The sequence below is a fragment of the Apus apus genome, chromosome 1, assembly GCF_020740795.1.
Source record: "Apus apus isolate bApuApu2 chromosome 1, bApuApu2.pri.cur, whole genome shotgun sequence".
Classification (NCBI taxonomy): domain Eukaryota; kingdom Metazoa; phylum Chordata; class Aves; order Apodiformes; family Apodidae; genus Apus; species Apus apus.
The window spans coordinates 154,332,057-154,353,806 of NC_067282.1; the positions used below are offsets into that span (position 1 = coordinate 154,332,057).

The 21,750-nt window shown below is 39.1% G+C and overlaps 1 protein-coding gene across 11 annotated transcripts in view; it reads right to left on the bottom strand.

Moving 5' to 3' along the window:
* TCF20 (transcription factor 20) overlaps positions 1–21,750 on the bottom strand; it is a 168,598-nt gene that overhangs the window by 45,450 nt on the left and 101,398 nt on the right. For all 11 annotated transcript variants that reach the window (XR_007891313.1, XM_051636905.1, XM_051636889.1 and 8 more), the window contains 2 exons: positions 10,022–10,115; positions 2,984–3,033 (listed from right to left, as the gene is read on the bottom strand). Coding sequence is in view for 10 of the 11 variants with exons in the window: in XM_051636905.1 (XP_051492865.1) it covers positions 2,984–3,033; positions 10,022–10,115 (144 nt within the window). In the remaining variant the exon portion in view is untranslated. The remainder of the gene's footprint in view (positions 1–2,983; positions 3,034–10,021; positions 10,116–21,750) is intronic.

Below are 21,750 nucleotides of genomic sequence, written 5' to 3' on the forward strand. Positions count from 1 at the left end.
GCCAAAGGAGGAGGAAAAAGAAAAGGAGGGAGAAAAGGAAGACAGGGGTAGGGAAAGTGAACATACAGAAAATGAGAGAGAGAAAGAGAAGTCAGTATTGGAACCAGGCATAGATTTTTCAGACAGAGTTTTCCCTGTGACAAAAGCAGGCAATTCCGCAAAAGTAGACTTTGGGATATGAAAGCCTGGTTAATTTTAAGAAACACAGAATTTAACACAAAAAGGTAGAATGAGCTGAGAAACACCACTTAAAATTGTCCCACAGGTGCTTAAGACAATCTAAGACTGCAGTGCCAACAAAATGTGAGGTATCCCATCCCTTCTACAACCTCCTCAGTGCCTCGACATCCTTGTCAGTTCTGTTGCAACAGCACTTGCTGCGATGCAGACACACAGCTAGTTGGATTTGCGAAAGCAAGCTAACTCTTCAAAAGATGATTAGTTTTCAGACAGCGTTTTCCCTGTGATAAAAGCTGCTATTTTGCAAAAGTAGCACATTCAGGACATGGATGGTTGAAGCATCAATGCTGACAGAAGGAAATGGGAAAGCTTACTGGGGAGCACAGGGAAAGGCAGGACCAGTCCCTCTGGACTTAGCTTGCTTGTGCCTGAAGTTGTCACACGCAGTTAATGAGGCAAGAAGCACCTTTGCTCTCCAGGAGCCACTTATTATGATGAGGTGTATTTACTGATGTGAGGCGTGGGCTGAAAAAAGATAAGGCCCTACACTGGGGGACTTACTCTGTGTTAGCAGATTTATAAAGCTAGTTCTTCCACCCATTAACTACAGAACAGCAGAATGTGTTATGAGACAGCTACTAATTAGCTACTAACGTTAAATTAGTGTTACTGAAAAGCATAGTTTTGAATGGTCTAATCAGAAGTCTTTCTTCCTCTCAGTTGCTCATGTTCATATCAAAAAATTGATGCAATTTGTTCTCTAGTCATTCTAGAGCAAAGGTTTTCAACCTTCCTACTCCTGCCTCGCAACTGGCTGGAACTCCCCTTTCCAGTCACTGCAATGGAAGGAGCAGGGTGATCCTATATTCTGTCCTGAAGAAGGATTTGGAACAAATCAGTAATGATCAGTGAACCATAGAGCAAGGGCAGAATCACAGCCAAGCAAAGAAAATGCTGCTTGACTTCAAACAAATTAGTCATGTCTTTACTAAGCAAAAGCCAGCAGACTCAGTGTCAAAGAAAGGCCGCTGGTGTTGAGTATCCATTTGTGACGCAACAAAGTCATCTGCAGTGAGATAGTTTTGAATGAAATTCAAAATTTAATTGCCCCGGGAAATAACTTTATCTACTTAATTGGCAGTTTTCCCCCTCCCACCCTTCAAGATTACTTTAGAAACCAATGTGCCTGCTGCTCAGTATCTTCTCTGGGAGGCTGGATTCTGTAAAATGGTTGTTTCCTTCCATGGTTGGAGCATCATCACTGCAAGTTCTCATATACAGCAGCAGTGACCCAAGCCAGCTGTGAAAAGCTGTAACACTGTATTCCCCTGTACTACTTCAGGAAGTGGGCAGCAAAAATAAAACAGCCTCCAAAGGTGTAACCTTTCTCTTCTTTTTAGTCAAGTATCCAAAGCTGGGCATAGGGTGGCACTTAGGGAGATGCATTCCACAGTAAAGGGAGCTCATCCTTCATATTTTTGTTTGGCAAGATCTGCAGGTTAATGTAGCATTAACACAAATTTAAGCTTGCTGTACATTTTCAACATTATTCCACAATTGTGCAGAATAATTTATTTTCTTTTATATGATGAAAAGTAGGCCAGTTCTGGGTAAGAGCCTGAATGGCCCCAGAATCTTCCAGCACATTTTAAATACGTGTGCATAAGTACATCATATTGCGGTAGAACATCCAGAAAGGAAAATGAGACTAATTCTGCCATGTTTACAAAAGACAGATTAAGGATAATCTGTGAAGACAAAAAACCACCAGATGTCAGTCTAATTCTAGGCAGAGAAGAGATCTGCAGACAAGGACTAAATGGAGACTAATCCCTGCTAGAAAGCAACACAATTCTTCCCTATTATTGTGTACTTTCTAGCATACGCCATCCACACTCTTGTACAATTTCCTGTTGTATCCAACTGGCTACAAGAACAGCCATTTTTTCTGGGTACTTCTGAGCACTTAAAACTGGTGGACTAGTATCCACAACCTCCTGGAGATCTATCCTCCCTTATGGGCCGGGAGGAGTATTCCCAGTACTGTATCATATTGCTTATATATACAAGAGAGTATGTCCTATCTGCCTTGTCTCCTTTTCCCATATGGACAATGCAACAGCAGTCCAGCTCCAGTTCAGCTCTTGGCACCCTGTGTTTGCAGGCTCCAGGAACCTTCAGTTAAGGATGCCCAAACAGTAGGCAGAAGCAGCATGCTGAATCCTTCACCAAAAACAATGAGGAATCTTCTGAAAAGTCAAATATCTACAGAACACCTACACAGAGAAATTGTAGGCTGAGTGGTAGGACTCAGTCTGGTTACTACCACTAAACTAGTACAAGGTGTTTCAGGTTCATCACTACATTGATTCATGACATAGTCCAAATGTTTCCAAAAACTGGTTGAAACTTTTCCATAGGCCACTCCTCCTCTGTGCATCCTCAAGTAAACCCAAGGAGAAAACGCACGAGTTTCAATGTAGCACTCAAGCAGAAATAATGAGCAAATACTAATTCTGTGACAGAAGACAGGAAAAAAAGCTGGGCTTTCATAGGAGTCATCAAGGTTCTAAAGAGCAACTGAACTGATAGGGCAAAAACTTCATTTATTTTCTCAAAATCTCAGTATTCTTCTCAAGTCGATGGTTGGCCCCAGAACAGGCCACAAGCACACATCACCAAAGTTTTAATCTAAAAAGCATCTCTGACTACAAATGTTATCCAGGTATAAAATTATTAACCCATATTTAGATACCAGAAGAGGGCAGCAAAAAACAGGACTAATGCAGGAGATGATCCTTACCTTGTGCTTGGGGCACCTCACTGAGAAATTCTCTTCGTTTAGTAAACAATCTAGAGGAGCAGAAGACAGCAATTTATTACTTTTTAAATAAAAAACAACTTGAATAACATATCACCTCTGTTAATTTTGCCTCATAGGTATATATTTTTCATTCAAAGACCTCTTATAGGAATACCACCTTATTACCAGATTAAACCTTTCCACCCTCAAAGTTTCAGCAAATAAAATTACTAAACACCCCCAAGTGACAATGCTGCCTAGATTACCAAGCCAAGTCCAAGCATTCCCAGCCTCTCCAGTCCTCTGTATAGAGTAAGAATCACATCAGCAAGTCTATAAATCCTGTGTCCCAACGCCCTTTGGCTATTCCAGTCTTGCTTGCTATAGCACAAGAAAGATGGATGCAATTTGTCCAATCTGAACAGACGATCCCTGCTTTATACTTCATAGGACAATTGCTGCTTTTCATCCTTACCACAAGGCCCTGCCAACATCAAGGGGAAGAGGGGTGTATATCTCTAGGTACAGGTGTTTATGACAGTTTATCTGCAATCCCAAATCCTGCTGATCAGCTTACACTTTGACACTATGTGTGGTAGTCAGACATGATGCTGATCTTGGATCTGATTCCATGATTCTTGTATGTGAAGCTTCTGGGATCTAAGAAATAGCTCAGTTAATGATTTAAACCTATTATGGAAAATGAGGCACCTACGCAGAACGGCTCATTTAGGAACACATTAAACAATACTGTAATTTGAAGAGCATTCCTTTAGTGCCACTGCCAGTGTAAGTGTTGCTTCCCTTCTTGCCCTCCCTCCTAGATGATGCCTCTAAGGGATGCCAAGTCAGCAGCTCCCGAACTTCAGCATTATACTCACACCAGGAGCATCACTCCAGGATCTCTGCCTTCCATTTGTGCCTTCCAGATACCCCCTATTTCACCCTTACAGCCAAGTAAAAAAGCAGAAGCAATCTCCCAAGAGCATTCAGCTGCTTTCCCTGGGTGCTCTGAACCAGAGGGCCACCTCTCAACCTGTCCAAACTTCTGACATAATTCTTTCCAATTGCCTCATCCACTGAGGGCAGGCTGACTGAGCACCATCACCACCTTGGTAGGTCCAAGCACCATCACCACCCTCACTTCAACCCACACTGTGAGAATTCAACAAGGTGCTTATGACCTCCTGTCTGCTCCAAACCTATCCAAACAGCTAGCAAGTGAAGAAGCACAATGGTAAATAAAATGTGCTAATTTAAAATGCTCTTAAGTACGTAGCATAACCAGGGCTACCTGCTGTTTCAATCTGCTGGAAGAGTTTAGCAGACAGCAGGAGACTGCAACTAAAGCTTGAGGGAAAAGCTTTCTAGACACCCAAGCTTTGGCAGAGCATCCCTCTGCCTTGAAACGCTTATGTTTCAACATGAATGCCTCTGGCCTGCCTCAAAAGGAAACAGCATGCAATAGACTAAGTTACTTGAGTGATTTTAGCAAAGGGGAGTAAAACCCTTAATCCTGCCACAGAAAACAATTTTAAATGTGGCATTAACAAATAACAGGAAAGAAATAGATTGTCTCATTAGAAGGGCAGAAACTGTACATTTAGACTTACAGCATGAATTATCACTGCATAATGCGGCAAACAAAAATTATGCAGAGCAATTATCAAAACATATGTGTGTATGTTAGAACAGGATGGAGTTTTCTTCTTCCTTGGAAATGCAACATTGGTAATGAATGCCCTTCTCTAGCTGGTACATCAGAAAGGAAGATCAGTAACAAGAATGAGGAAGAACTGTCAGGAACCTTGTACCTCATGCCTAATGTGCACATGGATCTCGGTTTCTTACTGAAGTCAGTATTTCTGTTGCAAATTCTAACAGCAGATCAAATTAATAGCATTTTTTTTGTTTCTCTTAAGGGACAACTATGAAAAATCTCATCAGCTCACTGCAGAAAATCAGCTGAATGCCAATAAGGTCAAATTTGTTCATCATTATAAAGCTGGCCTGGATTTCAGTTAGCAGTTCCAAGTATTTTATATCACAGATTACAATTTATCAGAGTCACCTATGATCAATTCATCGTGGCAGAAAGGGAAAAAGAACTGAGGCTCGTCCTTGTTTGTACAGATTTTTCTCCATAAAGTAGTCAGGGAAAATCTAAAATATTTCTATATAGAGCAATTATTCTTTTATAAGCTTCACACTTTGTCTCACCCTCTGTGTTCTGCTTGTTACTCAACTCTAATGATGCTTGTGAAGACACAGGATTTCTGTTCTCTGAAAATTCTCTTCATTTGCTGCTGGTCTTTTCATAATATACAGTAAAAAAATTTTGTATGTGAAACTGCCTGTGATACTTGTTGTGGGGACACGTGTGCGGCAACAATCAGGATCTGGGTCCAGGTGGTGAGGAACAAGCAGGAGGAGAGGATACAAAATTTCAGAAAACAAAGATCCTGTTTCCATGGAGACCTCCCTAGGACTAAGTTATCTTGAGACATCAGAGGCTGTTCATAAATTTGGATAGACTAAAGCCAAACATAATGTTAACCACAGTAATTTCCATATAAAAATCACTTGAGTGGCACTAGTGATCTTGATTTTTATGCAAATAGCTAGGAGGAGTTCAGCTCTCTTGCACTCTGTATTGCCAAAGATTACTTTGTACAACAAGAGATTAAAAGGAAGGCTGAATTAGGCTATATAAAAGCATCCATATATGCAAACTGGCAGCTTATGAAGCCACGTGCCTTGTATAGCAGCCAGTTAGCTACAGCAGTGCAAAACCTGGCTCCTCACCAGGGTGGGGTTGGAAGCCGACCACCAGCACAAGCAGCCAGAGCCCAGGTCACACCACAGGGCCAGCCTTCAGTGCTGCAAGGAACTGAAGTAGCTTTCAGAATATTTTGCCCTCCAGACCTTTACAAAACACGCACTGCCTTTCAAGTGAGGCACAGTAACTGACAGGGCACTAACTTTTAATCCACGTCAACACAAAGGTAAAAACCACACTCCCAGTGCAGCTGCCTAGGAGTATGGCATGCATGCTTAATCTCAGCTGTGGCATGGTCACTTCCAGGGATGTTCCAGTAACTCAGTCAAAACACCAAGCATTACACCAAGTGTCTGTGACTCAACATACCCTAAAAACACTCCAGCAAGTGTTTTCTGATTATTTTTTTTAAAGATACAAAACCAGTTGTACACATTGCAAAAGCCTGAGAGCCCTTGTAAACGTCAGCACAAACGTTTGAGGATTCAGAACGGATCTGCCCCAGATATTCAATAAAGCAAGGTGGCACCATCCTTCAAAGCAGGATGGTTGACTTCAAATGGAAATACCACAGAGCTTGAGGAACTCGAGAGATATCTGTATCTGATTCACTATAGGAAAGACAGCAGCACTGCATAGCCAATAAAAAGGGTTTATGGGCAGACAGCAGGCTGAGGAAAGATAAAAGAATGCTGATTTGCTTCTCAAGGAAGTAAACATTTTCTGCTTGGGTATAAATGAAAATCAAGTCCTATTCCATATAGCCTTCTTGTTTCTTTTATACATATTTATTGGCAGAGTGGCTATAGATTCAGACAGCTTGATTGCACTGAGAGATAAAAGCAACCGCAAACAAGGTCTTTTATTGTCATACCACCAGGCTGAAATTTTGAATGTTAAGACTGTACTTCAAACTGAGCTCTTTTATTTGCTTTGGTTGAAAACTTCAGTTAAAGCAGCCTAACAATTTCCTTAAAACTCTTTCTTGGAAAAAAGTTATTCTGTCCATGTTAAACACATCCCAGCAAATTTTCTCTGAAAAGCTCTACCATACTCTGATTTTCCATAGGACCTGAATTTTAGCCAAGGCATGCCCTTGTGAGGTTACCACAAAATCAGCAAATACAACTCTTTGAAAGGAGGAATGGAGAATTTAATCTGCACATCCTCAAGAGACACTTCTTAAATTTTATTTGCTAGGTCCTTTGAAAATTCCACCAAATACACTTCTGTCTGGGGGGTGAGCAGGTCGTTCCTGTAAATTAACCTCAGGCCTTAGGTTTAAGTACCAGACCCAAAAGCACTGAAGCTGTCAGGGGACATATTTCTAAGGCTTGGGCAGCCTGAAAGAAGGTGACCATTTCAAAACTGCAAAATGAGAAGCACTGGCCCAGAAGGCAGCAGAAGTGAAAAAGGTACTGAAAAAGGCAATCTGTAAGTGGAAAGAGAGAAGGCTAGCAAGATTATGAGAGCAGTGTTAGAAGTTAGAAGCAGGGAATTAAGGATGAGAGCCAGAAGAAGGAGGCTAAGCCTGAATCAGGATTGATTTGGCCATAAGACTGGAGACTCAGAGCTAGTGGGATAAGGCATGTAAAGGTGGAAAAGGTCAAGGGCAGTATCAAAGAACAAATGGAGACTAGCAGGGTTAAGTGTGACAGGGAGCTAAATGAGGAGAACCAAACAGACTAAGAAGGCCAGAGATGAAAAACAGAGCTGGGAGCAAGAAAGGAGAAGAGGAGGTGATACAAAAACAGAGAGGAGGAAGCCAGAGTAACAGCTAGAAAACTGTGTAAAGGAAAAGCTGGAAAGGAGTAGAAAGAATTGGGTCTTACAAAAAGACTAGGACAACAAATCTGAGGAACCTGAGAACAACTAAAGGAAAATGTATAGAGAAATAAAGGTAAGTATTTGTTTTCACTAAATCATACTCTTCTGGGAGTGAAACCAGAGATTCACCCACTTTCACCAACTCCTTTGCTACTATTTAAACTAATTTGTGCAAATCACAGTCCAAGTATCCCACCTCCATGCAGCTCTTGCAATTTATTACTGCCATGTTACTTAAAGGAGGGAAATGAGCTTGGAGTGGTGCACTCTGACAGACAGCCATATAACAATTTGATGTCTAGTAACAAAATTACAAGAAATTTAAATAAGCATAGCCTTGGAACTTGAATAGAAAGAGCTACTCTAAAAAAACTTGAAAGGTTGCAAAGTCAAGACAAATCAGAGGAAAAGCCCAATTTAGTGTAGCCCACTTCTACATATTATATAGTAAACATATTATATTACATTTAATATGGACTAAATAGTATGATTGTATACTAGATTTTGTACAGGACACTGTCTCTTCTGTACATGACACAGAACTGCTCTTGGGAATCAGTCATGATTGTTCAGTAAATCTGTCATCTGGAGGATCCTACCGCATTTGCTGAAGTGGAGTAGAGTTAATGAAGAAGGTATATATGAAGAAAAAGGACAGTATCTTACACTTTGACACCTGTGTTCGGTAGAACATAGAAAATACTATACACTGAACCTAGTAACACAAGAATTCAAATTAAGCACCCTAAACTACTGGGAACATTCATTACATTTGGTTTTTACATGTTACTGAAAAGGGTAGGTCACAAAGCAAATTAGTAAACACAGTATGAACGCAAATCTGATTATACTGTCTCCCAAATGTAAGTAAATAAAAAGTTTATTCATGTTCATGGAACTCTTAGGCATAAGAGAGATGAACATCACAAAATTCCACAGCTACACTTTCAGAACTGAGATGGAATCATACACATTAAATAAAATACAAAACCAGTGAGAACTATGTATATTCATGAATGATAACCCTTCATCCTAGAGACTGAGGTAGTGCCTTATGGAAAAACTTGTCAGTCTTTAATAACTTAATTACTATCTTATAAGATACATTCTTAACATACTAAAAATTAAACTTAAATGAACACGCTTATTTCTGGTAATTTTTTGAGTAATTTTTTTAACCTTAAAAATATTTCTTTAACACCTTATTGAATGTAAAATCAAGGATTCTCCATCTGCATTACAGTACTAGCAGTATTTCACTGCAATATTCCCTGCATTACACACATTTATATTAGAATAAAATGTAGTGCCCAATAGGGTGGGATTTCAAAGTGAAAGATGCAATGCAGAAATGAGCACACCTACATCAAATACTGTAATATTTGAAAAACAGCATAAAATAGGTGGTAAAATCAGTGGGCTGCTGTGGAAGTGGGCTAACAAACAGGAAGCTTGCAATTATTTGCCAGTCAAGAGTTGTAGTATCGAATCCTTACCTACTTGTTATCAAGACTGTATTTTGTATGACAGAAATGAATTAGAGAGGACTGGAATAGTAGGACATTATTTATTCTGAGGTGGGATTTTTTACCCAAGAATCAAGTTTATCTCCATGAAAAGCTTTCCTTATTGTACACGAAATGCTAACTTAAAACCCCAGGCTCATAGTTTTTGTAATGTACTATGACACAACTTAAGTAACATTCCCTTCTACTCTCCCCTTCATTCTCAAAAACTGAGAACTTCTAGAGAACTGCACAATCTAGACCTTTTGCTCTGTTTTTATTTCCAGACTTCTAATAATATTTTAATCATGCTTTCCTCCTGCAACCAACTGCTCAGTCTTCTATAGAACCTGTGCTCCTATTAGGGGGACAGTTCATATCTAAAGGCAAATGCACACACAGAACTCCAACTCCGATCACTGAATAAAAGAAGCAAATTCTGTAATTACATAACATCCAAACCATTAGCTTGTCCACTGATGAAAACTGGACCTACTCAAGAGACTGGCTGAAATGCTTCTAAGAAAGGTTGTGCTGCAAGCAGAACTGATGATTCTACAACACTTTGCAACTGAAATCTTTGTTATGCCTACCCATAAGAGTGTAACCCTGACAGAGGAAATGCCTTTCTGGTTACTTGCAAGCTTTTAATAAAGGTATTGTATTTTTCACAAGAAAAGACTGCTCAGTTCTCATATTGCAGCCAAATTTCAGTCACTGTAGCTGCACCCCGGCAGAGCAGGCGCTCTCTGCATTTTCAGGTAGATCCTTTTTCATTACAAGCTCCATCTTGTCCCAGATTATTATTGCACACTGCTTATCTGACACTGTTTCTCAACATTTATACTGTAAAGTACCTTGGAATTATTTAGTGCTATATCTTTTGAATAAACATGAAGTAAGAGTTAGAATGCCATCTGTTCTTACCTGCATCGATGGCACATGGGTAATGGTATCGGAAGGAGCAGCCTTTGTTGTAGCAGCCTAAGGTGGCTCCCGATTCCTGGCAATGGGAACATTTCTGAAAGGGAAAACATGAAACAGTAATGAAGGCTGCAATAAGCTTTAACAAATATCTGGATTTTCCTGGGAACTTTATCAACCACATTCCAGCACAAGTTTCTCAAATACGGCAATGTCAAACTGGATCTTTCCACACCATACCTTTTGAATAGGCAACAACATAAATTCTTGCAAACAAACTTTTCAGCTGTGCTAACCAGGCAAGAGATACCCAGTGTTCAAACCAAACATTCAGGAAGAACACCACCTCTCAAATCTGTTCCACTGGCCTATGTTTCAGTACCCAGCAATGACATCAGTGCTAAAAGCCGAGGAAAAGCGTTTTTGAATCTACAGCAGCTTTAAAATGAGATTTGGCATGACAAAGAATGATTTAGAAGACATCATTAGTGTAAAAGTAATTTGATTACATCATCTTCATTATCACTAGCAGCCCAAGAAGATGAAGGCCAAGTTAAAACATTTTTTCCCAGGTGATCAAAAAAGGTTTACTGGGAGCAGAAGAAGATGCCATCAAGGGAAAATACCTCACCATCACAGAAATGGGACATCTCCAAAAGAAACACCTGCAGTGCTATAAAGATGCTCATACCTTTATTTTCAATGTAGCAAGAATCATCTGATGACCACATTCAATTTCCATTACTTAGATCCTATTATCTCAACGGGTCAATGATGTATTTAACCATACTACCAGACAGACACGAATGCTGCAGAATGGAAGCCACTCATCCATTTACTTCAACCTGAATGACTTAAGGAAGTAGGCCTAGCATACATCTCATTCAAACAGCAACATTACTTCTTGAATGCATGCAGTAACTTATGTTCATTAACTAATCTAACAATCTGATGAAAGCCGATTTCTGACATATTCACATTTTTCCCTTCTAAAATGAAAACACGACACATCTGGCAGAAACCACCAAAGGCTAAGAGACTGCTACTATTTAAAAATTAAAACACAAATAGACTACTGACAGAAAAAGAAAAATGGCCTATGATATCTTTTTATTTATGCTTAAGAAACACGGGAATTTTGGTTTTGCTGATAAACACAACCAACACCACAATAAAGCCTTGTATAACGGGTACAACTCACCTTGAATTTAGACTGTAAGAAGTTGTCTTTGGTTAGTGACTACACAAAGAGATGATGACAGGATCTAGAAGCTCTTTTCTATTGGAAAAGCTGGTGTCAAACTACATGTGCTCTACTAACACTATCAGCAAGCTACACCTGTACAGCCCACAGAACAGATGTGCTCAAACCAGCAATGCACCTGGCACTGGACAAAAGCTTGTTTTTTACCATACAGGGAGGCTCATAGGCCAATATGGCCACTTCTTCACATCCCTGAGTAACATACACATGGCAGTGGAGGTCTGCAAATTAGATGTGGCCAAAGATAACAGCCACAACGAAGTTCCTTGTTCTGCATAGTAAACATGGTTTTGATTACAATATTTCAAAAAACACTGAGAATCTGACAGCCACTGCTCTTCCTACTTCGCTATGCTATGCAGAGATGACTATATGTTGTGTTTACACGATTGAGTGAGGATGAAAGCAAAACTAGCTCCAGCCATAAGCCAGGTGGCCCTCTTCAAATCAAAGCAGATGCAACTAACAGAAAAGCTTGTGAGAAGTCAGTTCTCATGACATCTACAACTGCAATCTTGAATACTGCCTTCTTTCTTCAACTACACTGAGGCATCCTGAGCCTGATCTTTAGTGCTCCCTATTAAATCATGTCTATCTTCTAAGCAGCGAATGTGTATCATGACAAACTATTGCAGTACTTATGATGTAAGAGAAGTGTCCCTGAGGCCTGGAAAGAGAGACCCAAGCAGCTTATTCTTTTTTTGCCTGTCAGAACACGAATGCCAGTTTCCAAAGAGAAAAAAAAACTAAACCAGTATTTAAATGCACACCAAAATGTATGGACTTCTAGACAATTCACTCACCCATAGGAGTAAACCCAAATTTCACATACAGAAAATGTCTATTCCTGACTATGATGTCAGCCCTAGAAGAGTATAATGTACTGGCAACAGTCCAGGATTCACCTATGCCAAGTATTTGCAAAGTGGAGCTTTAGGAGGTTTGAACCAAAACTCTTTACCTGTATGCTTTATTTTCACTTTTAGATGTGGCTGGCTGCGATTAATTATTCTAACAGGGCAGAATTCAAATTGACTATTCTTTTTGAAAAACAGGTATGAATTTCTAGCTTTGTTTCTCAGAGACATTCTGTTCTCCCCACTTTATCTTGTCTTTGAAGTACCATCACACTGTTGCAACAGGTCATTCTTCCCTGGAACACCATGTCCAGTACAGAGCAGTCAATAAGAGCATATGAACTACAGCAATAGAGATTAAACTGCAGCTGCATAAAATAGTTCTTAACAATAAAAAAGCATGTCTTACATGGCACACTCTTAAGACAACTCAAAACAAGAAGACCTCTAGCAAAAAATTCTGATACTTTTACAAATGTTAATTTAGACTTCGAATATATTCTTTGTTGTGTCTAGCATGGTTCAGCTTGCTATTCTAAAGCTCACAACAGAAATAAAACAAGCCTTTTGACAAATAAAAAGTGTGCCTGTAGCGCTGCTCAGCTAAGAACAGGTACAGAACACTTTCAAATAGGTTGCAGTTAGGACCGATTAGATAGGAAAAGTGGGTAGTTAAGATGCCAGAGCATGAGCATCAAGCCTTAATTTCCCTTTTTTTCAGTCTGCCAGACCAACTAGATTATTACCAAGGTTACCTGCAGCTACGCCCACAACAGCAATTCCCCAGTGGACTACAATAGCATTGACTCCTCAAGGCAGAGATCATCTGCTGCTGCTGGCTCCCCTGCTGCTGAACAAGCCTCCATTCTGGCAGATGCTTCTGCTTTTCACAATCCACTGACAGTCTAATGGCCCCATTTCTTCTACCTCCTGGGACCCCCGACCATCTGCTTCTTTCAGGGGAACCACATACACAATAACTACTCTTTTCTTTCGAGTTCTTCCTTCTTGACACACCACAGAGTGACTGAACAAAGCAGACACCCTACAAAGCTGTATGGTTCTAAAACAACTAAAGCCTATCACTTAATCTTAGAAAGATTAATGTAATGCCATGCAGTTTCCACATATTGGAAATCAAGGTTTTTCTAGAAGGACAGAATAAAATGATTAAAAAACTTCTGGATGGTCACAGTCTTCTTTTGCAAGACATCACTTGCTATGCCTTAAAAGATAGTAAGATGCATAGCTCCTGCTGGTACTTTTTGTGGCTTTGGTTAGAACCCTTAACTTTTGTATTTATCTTTCAAAACAAAAAGAAAATAAAATATGTACATTACAATTAGAAAACATTCTAAAAAGAAAAATCACCTATCTTCATACAGGAAAAGTGTGACCTGGACTTTATGACCACTCTTGGGTCCATGAGCAAATTTTCACCCAAACCCCACCATCCTGCAGCCATTCACCAGCAGATGGTAGCAGCCTGCTTGTCACTTGTAAAGGAATTATAGCATTCTTAGCCAGGGAAACAGCACTCAAGCTCTCATGGGAAGAGAAATTCCTTTTGCTCGGTAAGCAGCCTTCTTAACCTCCTCTGCTTGAAAGTGCTGAAGGCTGGTACTTGGAGTGTGCTCCCAATGGGAGGTGCCAATGGATAGTAATCATTGCCAGGCATCTAATCAACTCTTGGCTTAAATTAAAAAAAGAAAGAAAAAAAAAAAAGGGTGAAGAAAAAAAAAAAAAAAGAAGGAAAAAAAAAAAAGACCACACAGCAAAGATTGATTTGGAGGTCCTATCTCCACAATTCATCTCTGGCCACAAGGCACATATATCTCACTTAGAATAGGCTGGAGAGACTGAAAAGTGCCATTTAGAAGAGACACTCCATTCCTTGAACTAAATTATCAATAGTATTAAAGCCAGATACATTGTCTCTGCCTCTCCACGCTATTAGCAGGCCATTTCTTCCTCGGAACAGCTCATCATTCTCTGTCTACCAAAACGAAGTAACACCCAACCTGGAAGTGTGAACAGTTGGGGGATGGCTACCTCAGCAGCAGCAGAGCTGCTCTGATTCATTCAAAAAATCCACTAGCTGTGTTTCTTATTTAAGCGAGGGTTTTTCCCCCCTGCAATTTGCCTTCCTTCATTACTATGAGTGTAAACTCTTCTGAGAACATCCTGCTCTAAATGTAATAAAGTGGGGTGTAGTTTTTGGGTACCTTTTTTTGCCTCCCTTAGATTTGTACCCAGGTCCACATAAGTGTTGAACATAAACATATCCTGAGCTACCTTCATTCCTCCTCTCAAGCTCGTGAAAAGAAGTGCCCCAAGTTGCTTAAGTAAAACATGCACCTATTAACTTTTCTCTTTGGCTCTGCACTGACAGAGATGCCTTTGTCCAGGAGTACTGGTAACCCACTGAGAACAGGGTTTTGCAGGTGGGAGTATGGGAGCTGCTGGACTAGCCCTTCCAACATATTCTGGGCAGCAGCAGGAACAGTTGCTTAGAAGCAGAAATTACTTGCTTATGCCTAATACTAATTCTTCCTCTATTTTTCTTGTGGAATAATTACCAAAGACAGTTTAAGCAAGGACATTCACAACAGATGAAACTGTGTAATATTTTCTATTGCCTAGAATCCAGAGTATTTTCTTGCTGATCAGTTGCTTTTTTCAGTTTGCTGACCTGCACACACATTCTCCCCACCCCCTCGCCTCATTCTAACTTCCTCTCACCAGTTTTTCCTTTGCTCTCTATTTTCTTCTCTTTCCCTTTGTTTTCTTTCGAGGTATCTCCCTGGTTTTGCCCTTCCTGCATATCAGTGTCAAGAATTCTGCATAAACCGAATAAAATGGCAAGCATTAACTGAAGGTTACTAATAAAGAAAGCAAAACATGAAATAGATGTGGCATTAATTGCACAGGTACAAGTCTTCAAATGCATCCATTTTTAATACTCTCTCCGTCTGTTTAAATTATAAGCTTTTAGGAAAGTAACTGCTGCTGCATAATTGCACTGCACGAATGCAGATGTAAGATAATGAGGATTTCAGAGTCAGCTGCAATATTAGGAAGGAGGGCCTTCTGACTATTTCTGATTAAACAGTTGGCAGGCTGGGCTGAGGCTCAGATTGAATATCCAGGCGAAAGGGCAACAAAAGCAGCAGGCAGCCACATTCTCCTTCCTGGAAAGCGGGATGCAGAGAGACAACTTACTCCAACAAGCTATGAGGAAAACTAAAAAAAAAAATAAATATATGTATTTGTACTGTTTGCTGCAAGAGAAAGGAATGAGTGATTTTGGCAGACTGCTGCAAAAGGGAATTGAAATAAAGAAGAAAGGTTGAGCAGGCAGTTTTAAGAAACATGAGAGGAAAGCAGCACTACGAATTAAAAACTTTTCTTATGTGACTGGGGCTAGAGAAAACAACCAGTACTGCATTATTAGCTTCCACTTCCGGACAAACAATTTAAGTTGTCCAAAAAGCAGGCACATAATATCAGAAAAATGAACCCCACAATTAAGATGATAAAAAAATCCCCTAAACTTGCATTAATAAAATTCATCTCTTGCTGATGTTGATATACACCGGCAACAACTTAAATAAAGTAATAAAGCAGAACAGCCGCTGAAGTAATATTGGGCAGTTATCTTCAAATTAAAAAACTAAGGACAAATTTAGATTCCAAGATTTCAACAACAGACAAATCAATGATCTGGAAGATGCAAATAGAGCTGCATTAGGAAACAGTAAAGTCGGAACTGCAGTGCTGCACAGGCTGCTGAAGCACAAAGGAAAGCTGCAGCTCAAAATGGATGGCACAGAACAAAACCAGAAAAAAACTAAAAAATCTGAAAAAATGTCTTAGAAAAGGGAAATCCTATTAAATACATACACAACTGATTAAAACACCAACGGAAATACCCGGAATTAAGAACAGAGCAGTCTATTTCCCTCAACTCAAAGGAGTAAGAAAAAGGAACAAGAACAGAAATAAATGGTTAGTTTTGACAAGGAATGATTTACCAGCAAAAACGTCTAAGGTTCTGTTGCAGACCTTTAAGCTATGCAACAGGGACTCTCAAAAAGGGAAGTGAACAAAAACGTGTGAAAACTTGCCAAGTCGGCAAAATTATCTGAGGCAATCAGATCCCAGTCTGATGGTAAAGAGCTGCAGAAAGATCTCACAATCTCTCATTTCAAAATGGAGATGAAAATGAATGTTGTTAAGCAGAAGAAGAAACGCATGGGGAAAATATTTTCACCTATGCATGTACATAGTGACAGACTCTAAATCAGCATTTACTACTTATGGGAAGGTATTAGTAGTCATCCTGGACAGAACATCATGCAATCCCTGCAACTGCAAAAAAAGACAGCTAGAACATAAGGAAGTTATTAGTAAAGGAAAGAAATAAAGAAATCCTAATCTCCATTGATGCCTGTTGTATAACTCCTGTAGTATCATAACATCCTGAATACTGTGTGTGGTTCTGGTCACCCTATCAACAAAAGAAAAAAAAATAGGACAGACCACAGTGAAAGCTAGGAACATAAATAGCTTTCATTTGAGAAACTACTGTCTTTTGGAAAAGAAGTAACTGAAAGGGGGTTTATATTTAAAAAATAAATATGGTGTGCATAAGGGAATGATTCTTAGCCATTTCCAAGAAGGAGAGGCAAACAACCTGTTTAAAAAAAATCATTTTTTAAAAAACAACAAATAATTAAACTATAAAAGTCATTGCCAAAGACTGCTGCAAAAAGATAAGCAAGTTCAAAACCAGACTAGACAAATTCCTCAAGGACAGTAAACTGCCCAGTAAACAAAGTGATGTGAAAAACACTACTCTAAAGCTGTGACTACTGAAAGGAGGGAGAAAATATGCAAGGAGCTCTCTGTATGTGCCTGGTTTAGTACACATCTCCAAGATAACTGCTCCTGGCTGTTGCTGGAGACAAGACACCACAACAAAACATACTTTTGCACCAGCCTGGAATTGCAGCTCTTTTGCAGACCAAGAGATTTGATTGTGAAATTTCACAATGAACAATAAAAAAAAATAAATCCTATGAATATTAAAAAAAATGTAGGCACCTAGAAATCATACTGTCAAGTTACAAGTTTTTAAGACTTCAGTCTTACCTCTGCCACAGGAAGGCTGAGCTAAACTGTAACACTATATAAAAGGGCTGAAATTTGATCTAAGTGATAAATTCATGTTCACTGCTCCATACAAGCCTAAATGTTTCATTCAGTCAGTGGAGTGATCAAAGGCTTAAATGTGCATGAACATACTCTAGGAGAAGAGACTGGTGAAAAGTTGAGAAAGGCATAAAAGTGGATGAACCCTCCCCATCTCTCAAAAAAAAGGAGGAAAAAACCAGACATAACTGAACCCTAACAGGTTAGATACTTGAAGAATAACGTGATGATTCACTAGAAGAGATTTAGCAAAATTAACAAATATAGTAAATCTAAATAGTAATGAAAAAGCATGTTTTAAATTTCAAATTAAGCAGGCTAAGAACACACCTTTGTAGCAACTTCATAATTTAAAAGTAGTATTGAAACTACCAGGTCCAAGAAGACAAGGAATGTGTAAATCCTCTTTCCTTTCAAGACAAAAAGCTACCTTGAGCTAGAGGAACATTTCAGACAACCACTTCTAAAGCATAGGGATTTGAATTTGCTGAAGTATTCAAGTCCAGCAGAAAAAATTACACAGTTTGTTTTTTTGGCTATTAATTTGGAGAATTAAACATGCAACAATGGGTGTAATTTAGTTACAAAAGGATCTGAAAGACAGAAGAGCAAATTTTAAAGAGGAAAAACAAATTCAAATTTTCAAGTAATGATTATGTGATATGGACATGCAGAGTTGTGGGAACAGCACAGTTGGCAGAGAGCGTTTACTCCATTTGGATCTTCTGCCAGTATTAGAATTCTTTCCTGACTATCCTGGGTACTGATTATGGGAAATACCCAAATACACGGTGAATTTCGATTTAACATAAGGTCTACTGAGTGCAATATAAAACAGCATAGAGATGCTTTAAAACAAAGCAACATCACCACCATAAGGGAAGAGTTTTTAGATAAATGAAGTAATTACCTAAAGCTCTCCCCTTTAAAGCAAAACCTTTGAATATCAATGACTGAAGTGACAAAAAAGGAAAAATCTGAAGCATATCCAATTGTTTAGCAGAAATCTCAGTAGAGGAGGGCTTTGAAGAAATTAAATGCATGAAAAAAACAAAAGTAAATGTGCAGAGTTTTGAAAGTGAGGCACTTAATTCAGAAAATTATAAAATTAGCCAGGATGCACTGACTAGAAGAAGATCACAAGCTTCTGAAACCAAAAGAAGAAAAAGAAGCAGGATGAAGGCAGATAAAATAATGACAAGTAACTTACGTTTGAGGCCTAAGAGAAAGCCGGTAGATCAATGTGAAAAAAGAAGGTACAGTGAAAATGATAGTTTAGAAAAAAAAAAATCACAACAGTATTCCAAATGGGCATTTACTCATTAATAAGAATACCAGTTCTTAAGGTCTAGTGAGCCACTCCTACTGTGTAGTCAAAATGTATTCCACTGCATGTAAGCATTGGTGAAAAAGGTACAATGCTAATCTTACTGGAATATAAAGAGCTTGTATCTCTAGAAAGGGGTAGCAAATAAAAATATACTCAATGCTGTTAAAGAGAGAACAATGAGAAGATAGCTCCCGCAGAAGGCTATTGAAGCAGTAGTTGGTGACAGAGCTATAATAATAAGTAGCAAAGTGCACAGAATTATTCCTGAGGTCACTGGTGGCTATTGCCACCACCCAGGAAAAGCAGTCGAAGATGAGCAACAAGAGCAGGTAAAATGTATCCAAGAGAAGAGGTAAAGGTGCGACACTTGCAGGAGAAATGTCTGAAAGTTAGTACCCCACACTTTAGTGATAAGCTGTCAAGTAACATATCAGCACTACAAAAAAAAAAAAATTGAAAAGATGGTACAAGCTCATGAACTACAGACACAGTTTGTCAATCACAGTTGAGGAAAACAAAATCAATTAGTAAAACACATTGATGAAATTACCTCAGATGCAGGTGCTCTGTCTAAAATAATGTTTTCTGGCCAAATGACTGAATGGCTTTGAAGGGGAGTATGTTATTTCACTATTCAATAATCACCAGTGGAAAACCTACAAACTATGTCCTGCTTAAACTGCCAATTACAATCAGAGCTACTTTTCATTAATTCCAAACTGAATGTATTAAAAAAATATCTAGGGTCAGTAGGCCTGCCACAGCCACTCCACACAAAAACTCTGTATGTGCTAGCAGCAGTTCAGAAGCAGCAGCAAATGTAAATAGCAGAAGTCCCAAGGCCGGATGGCATTCCAGCTGGATATTACAAAGCAGCTGAGCTACTGTCAGTAGTTTCCTTAAAGGACAGACCTAATGTTCTCTCCTGGGGGAAGAACTTTCTCCATCTAAGGATTAAGGAGCCGTGTCGTTCTCCCCAGATCTGAAGGGGAAACAAAACTAATGAAGATGTTTCATGCTCAGAGCACTGCTGAATCGTGGTGAAGGCAATAACAGTCTCTATTTGCAAGCCACATCTTCAGTGTTTATAAATCTAGATCAATCTATACTAAGATAAAAAGGGCTGGTATGAGCCTAAGACTACAACAAATAAGTAACTGTGAAAGATCAAAGTGAAATTTCAATCTTTTTTCACTTGAGGCAAAAATTGAAGGATACAGGCGATTTTTGTTTTTCATTTATTCTACAGAGGTGCAGCCTCTTCTCTCTTCTTATTCCTCCATGTTCTGAAGGCTCCAGTGCAACAGCAGAAGTTTAAGTCAGCAGTAAAGTCTTCTTTGTTGGACAGCCTCAGAGACTCAGAACAGAAAATTCTTCTTTTGGCATCACCCTTGAAGCTGTTTGCCCAGAAAACTGAGTTTATTGGTAAGTATTCAAAACTCCTATTCCCCAAGAACTGCCTCTGCAGATTTCTGTTTAGAGGGGTAGTACCATGTGGCAACACTAAAGAATCCTTATTTTCCCCAATGATAATGTGTGATACTTCAAAGGAGGAATAATTAAATTTTAAGTAAAGGAGTTAAGACTGCATTAAACCCTCCTAAAATAGTTTTATGTACCTATAATGCGGGTATTGGAATTTTTCTAATCTAACCTAAACAATTTCCTAAAATTAACAGCTAAAAAAATTGGTTGGTTTTCTGGAAAGCATTAATTATGCATTGACGTTTTTGTGATTAAATTTAAGCTGAGGGGTTATTTTGCCAGAAAATACTTAAAAATTAAATAATGAATTTAACATGGTATCAGAACACTCAAGTTAGGATCTTCACCATTTTAGCTTTCTACAAGAGAAATCCAACATCAGATGAACGCTCAACAAAACCTTTTTGTTTTCTGTGGACCCGACTCACAACAACACATGCACAAACTTTAACTTTGGCTTCCTCCTGTTACATCTATGCAAATAAACATGTGACCTCCCTAAGCTTCCAAGTTGATTAAGAACATCTGATAATTTAAACACATTGTGTACTTTCAATTTTTAAAGCACCCCATAAATTTGTCCCAATGGTCACAAAATAAGTGGTTTTAAACCCTACTTCACAGAAAAATTAACTGATTTGTCAAAGGCCACATAGGGAATTTTTGATAGTGCAGCCACAAAGTCTAAAAAGATCACAGCTCCCAAACCTGAACTCAAGTACATGAAGTTATCTATCCCTCCCCATCTTTTTTATTTTTAAGCTTCACAATGAGCAGCAGTGTCCTTTCTCTGAAGTTCCCAATTCAGAGATCCATGCCAAAACACTGTTGGCCTTTCTCCCCTCCCTTAGTAGTAGGTTTTATGTGAAGCTGGACACTGTCCTTTAATCATAAATAATTTCTGAAATTTAGCAAGCCTCAGTTCTCAGTAAGAATAAAGGAGTCAGAGGTACAAGAAAGGCTGCAATTAACAGCAGCATAGTGCAAAGTATCAAGAAAACAATTTTATGAAACCATAAGCCATGAGAAAAACACAAATAAGTAGCTGGGACCCATATAAACACATAGGTCCACAAATATAAAAGGGTCCTAAGCACCAACCAAAAGAAAACATGCAAGGAGCAAGAAACAGGGGGGGAAATATCAGTAAGCGAAGACTGTGCAACTAGTTTTAACATCAACCTTTACTACTTTCTCAAGCAGAGGGTAAGCTTAGGACACAGACAACAATTAGCTGGGTTGAGGTAAGATGCAAGTGTATTTATGCAATGATCAGTTGTGCAACCAGCCCTCGGGAAGACATACACAAAGGATTTTTACCACTGGTAGCTCACGTACCGACAAACAGTGCAGCTGCTCTGGGCAGGCTTTGCCATTCACCACAGCCTTGTATCTTGGGTAGGGTTGCTGTTTCACACTAAGTCCCACACTTTTTAAGTCTACTTTTGCCAACAGCTCAGCAAGTCTGAAGACAACTTAAGTAGATCTACAATATTAAATTCACTCCTTGAGCACTGCTACAATTTCTCAAAAGAAACTGCAGCTATTTTAGTCCTTTTAACTGAAAAGAAATGCCTGTTTT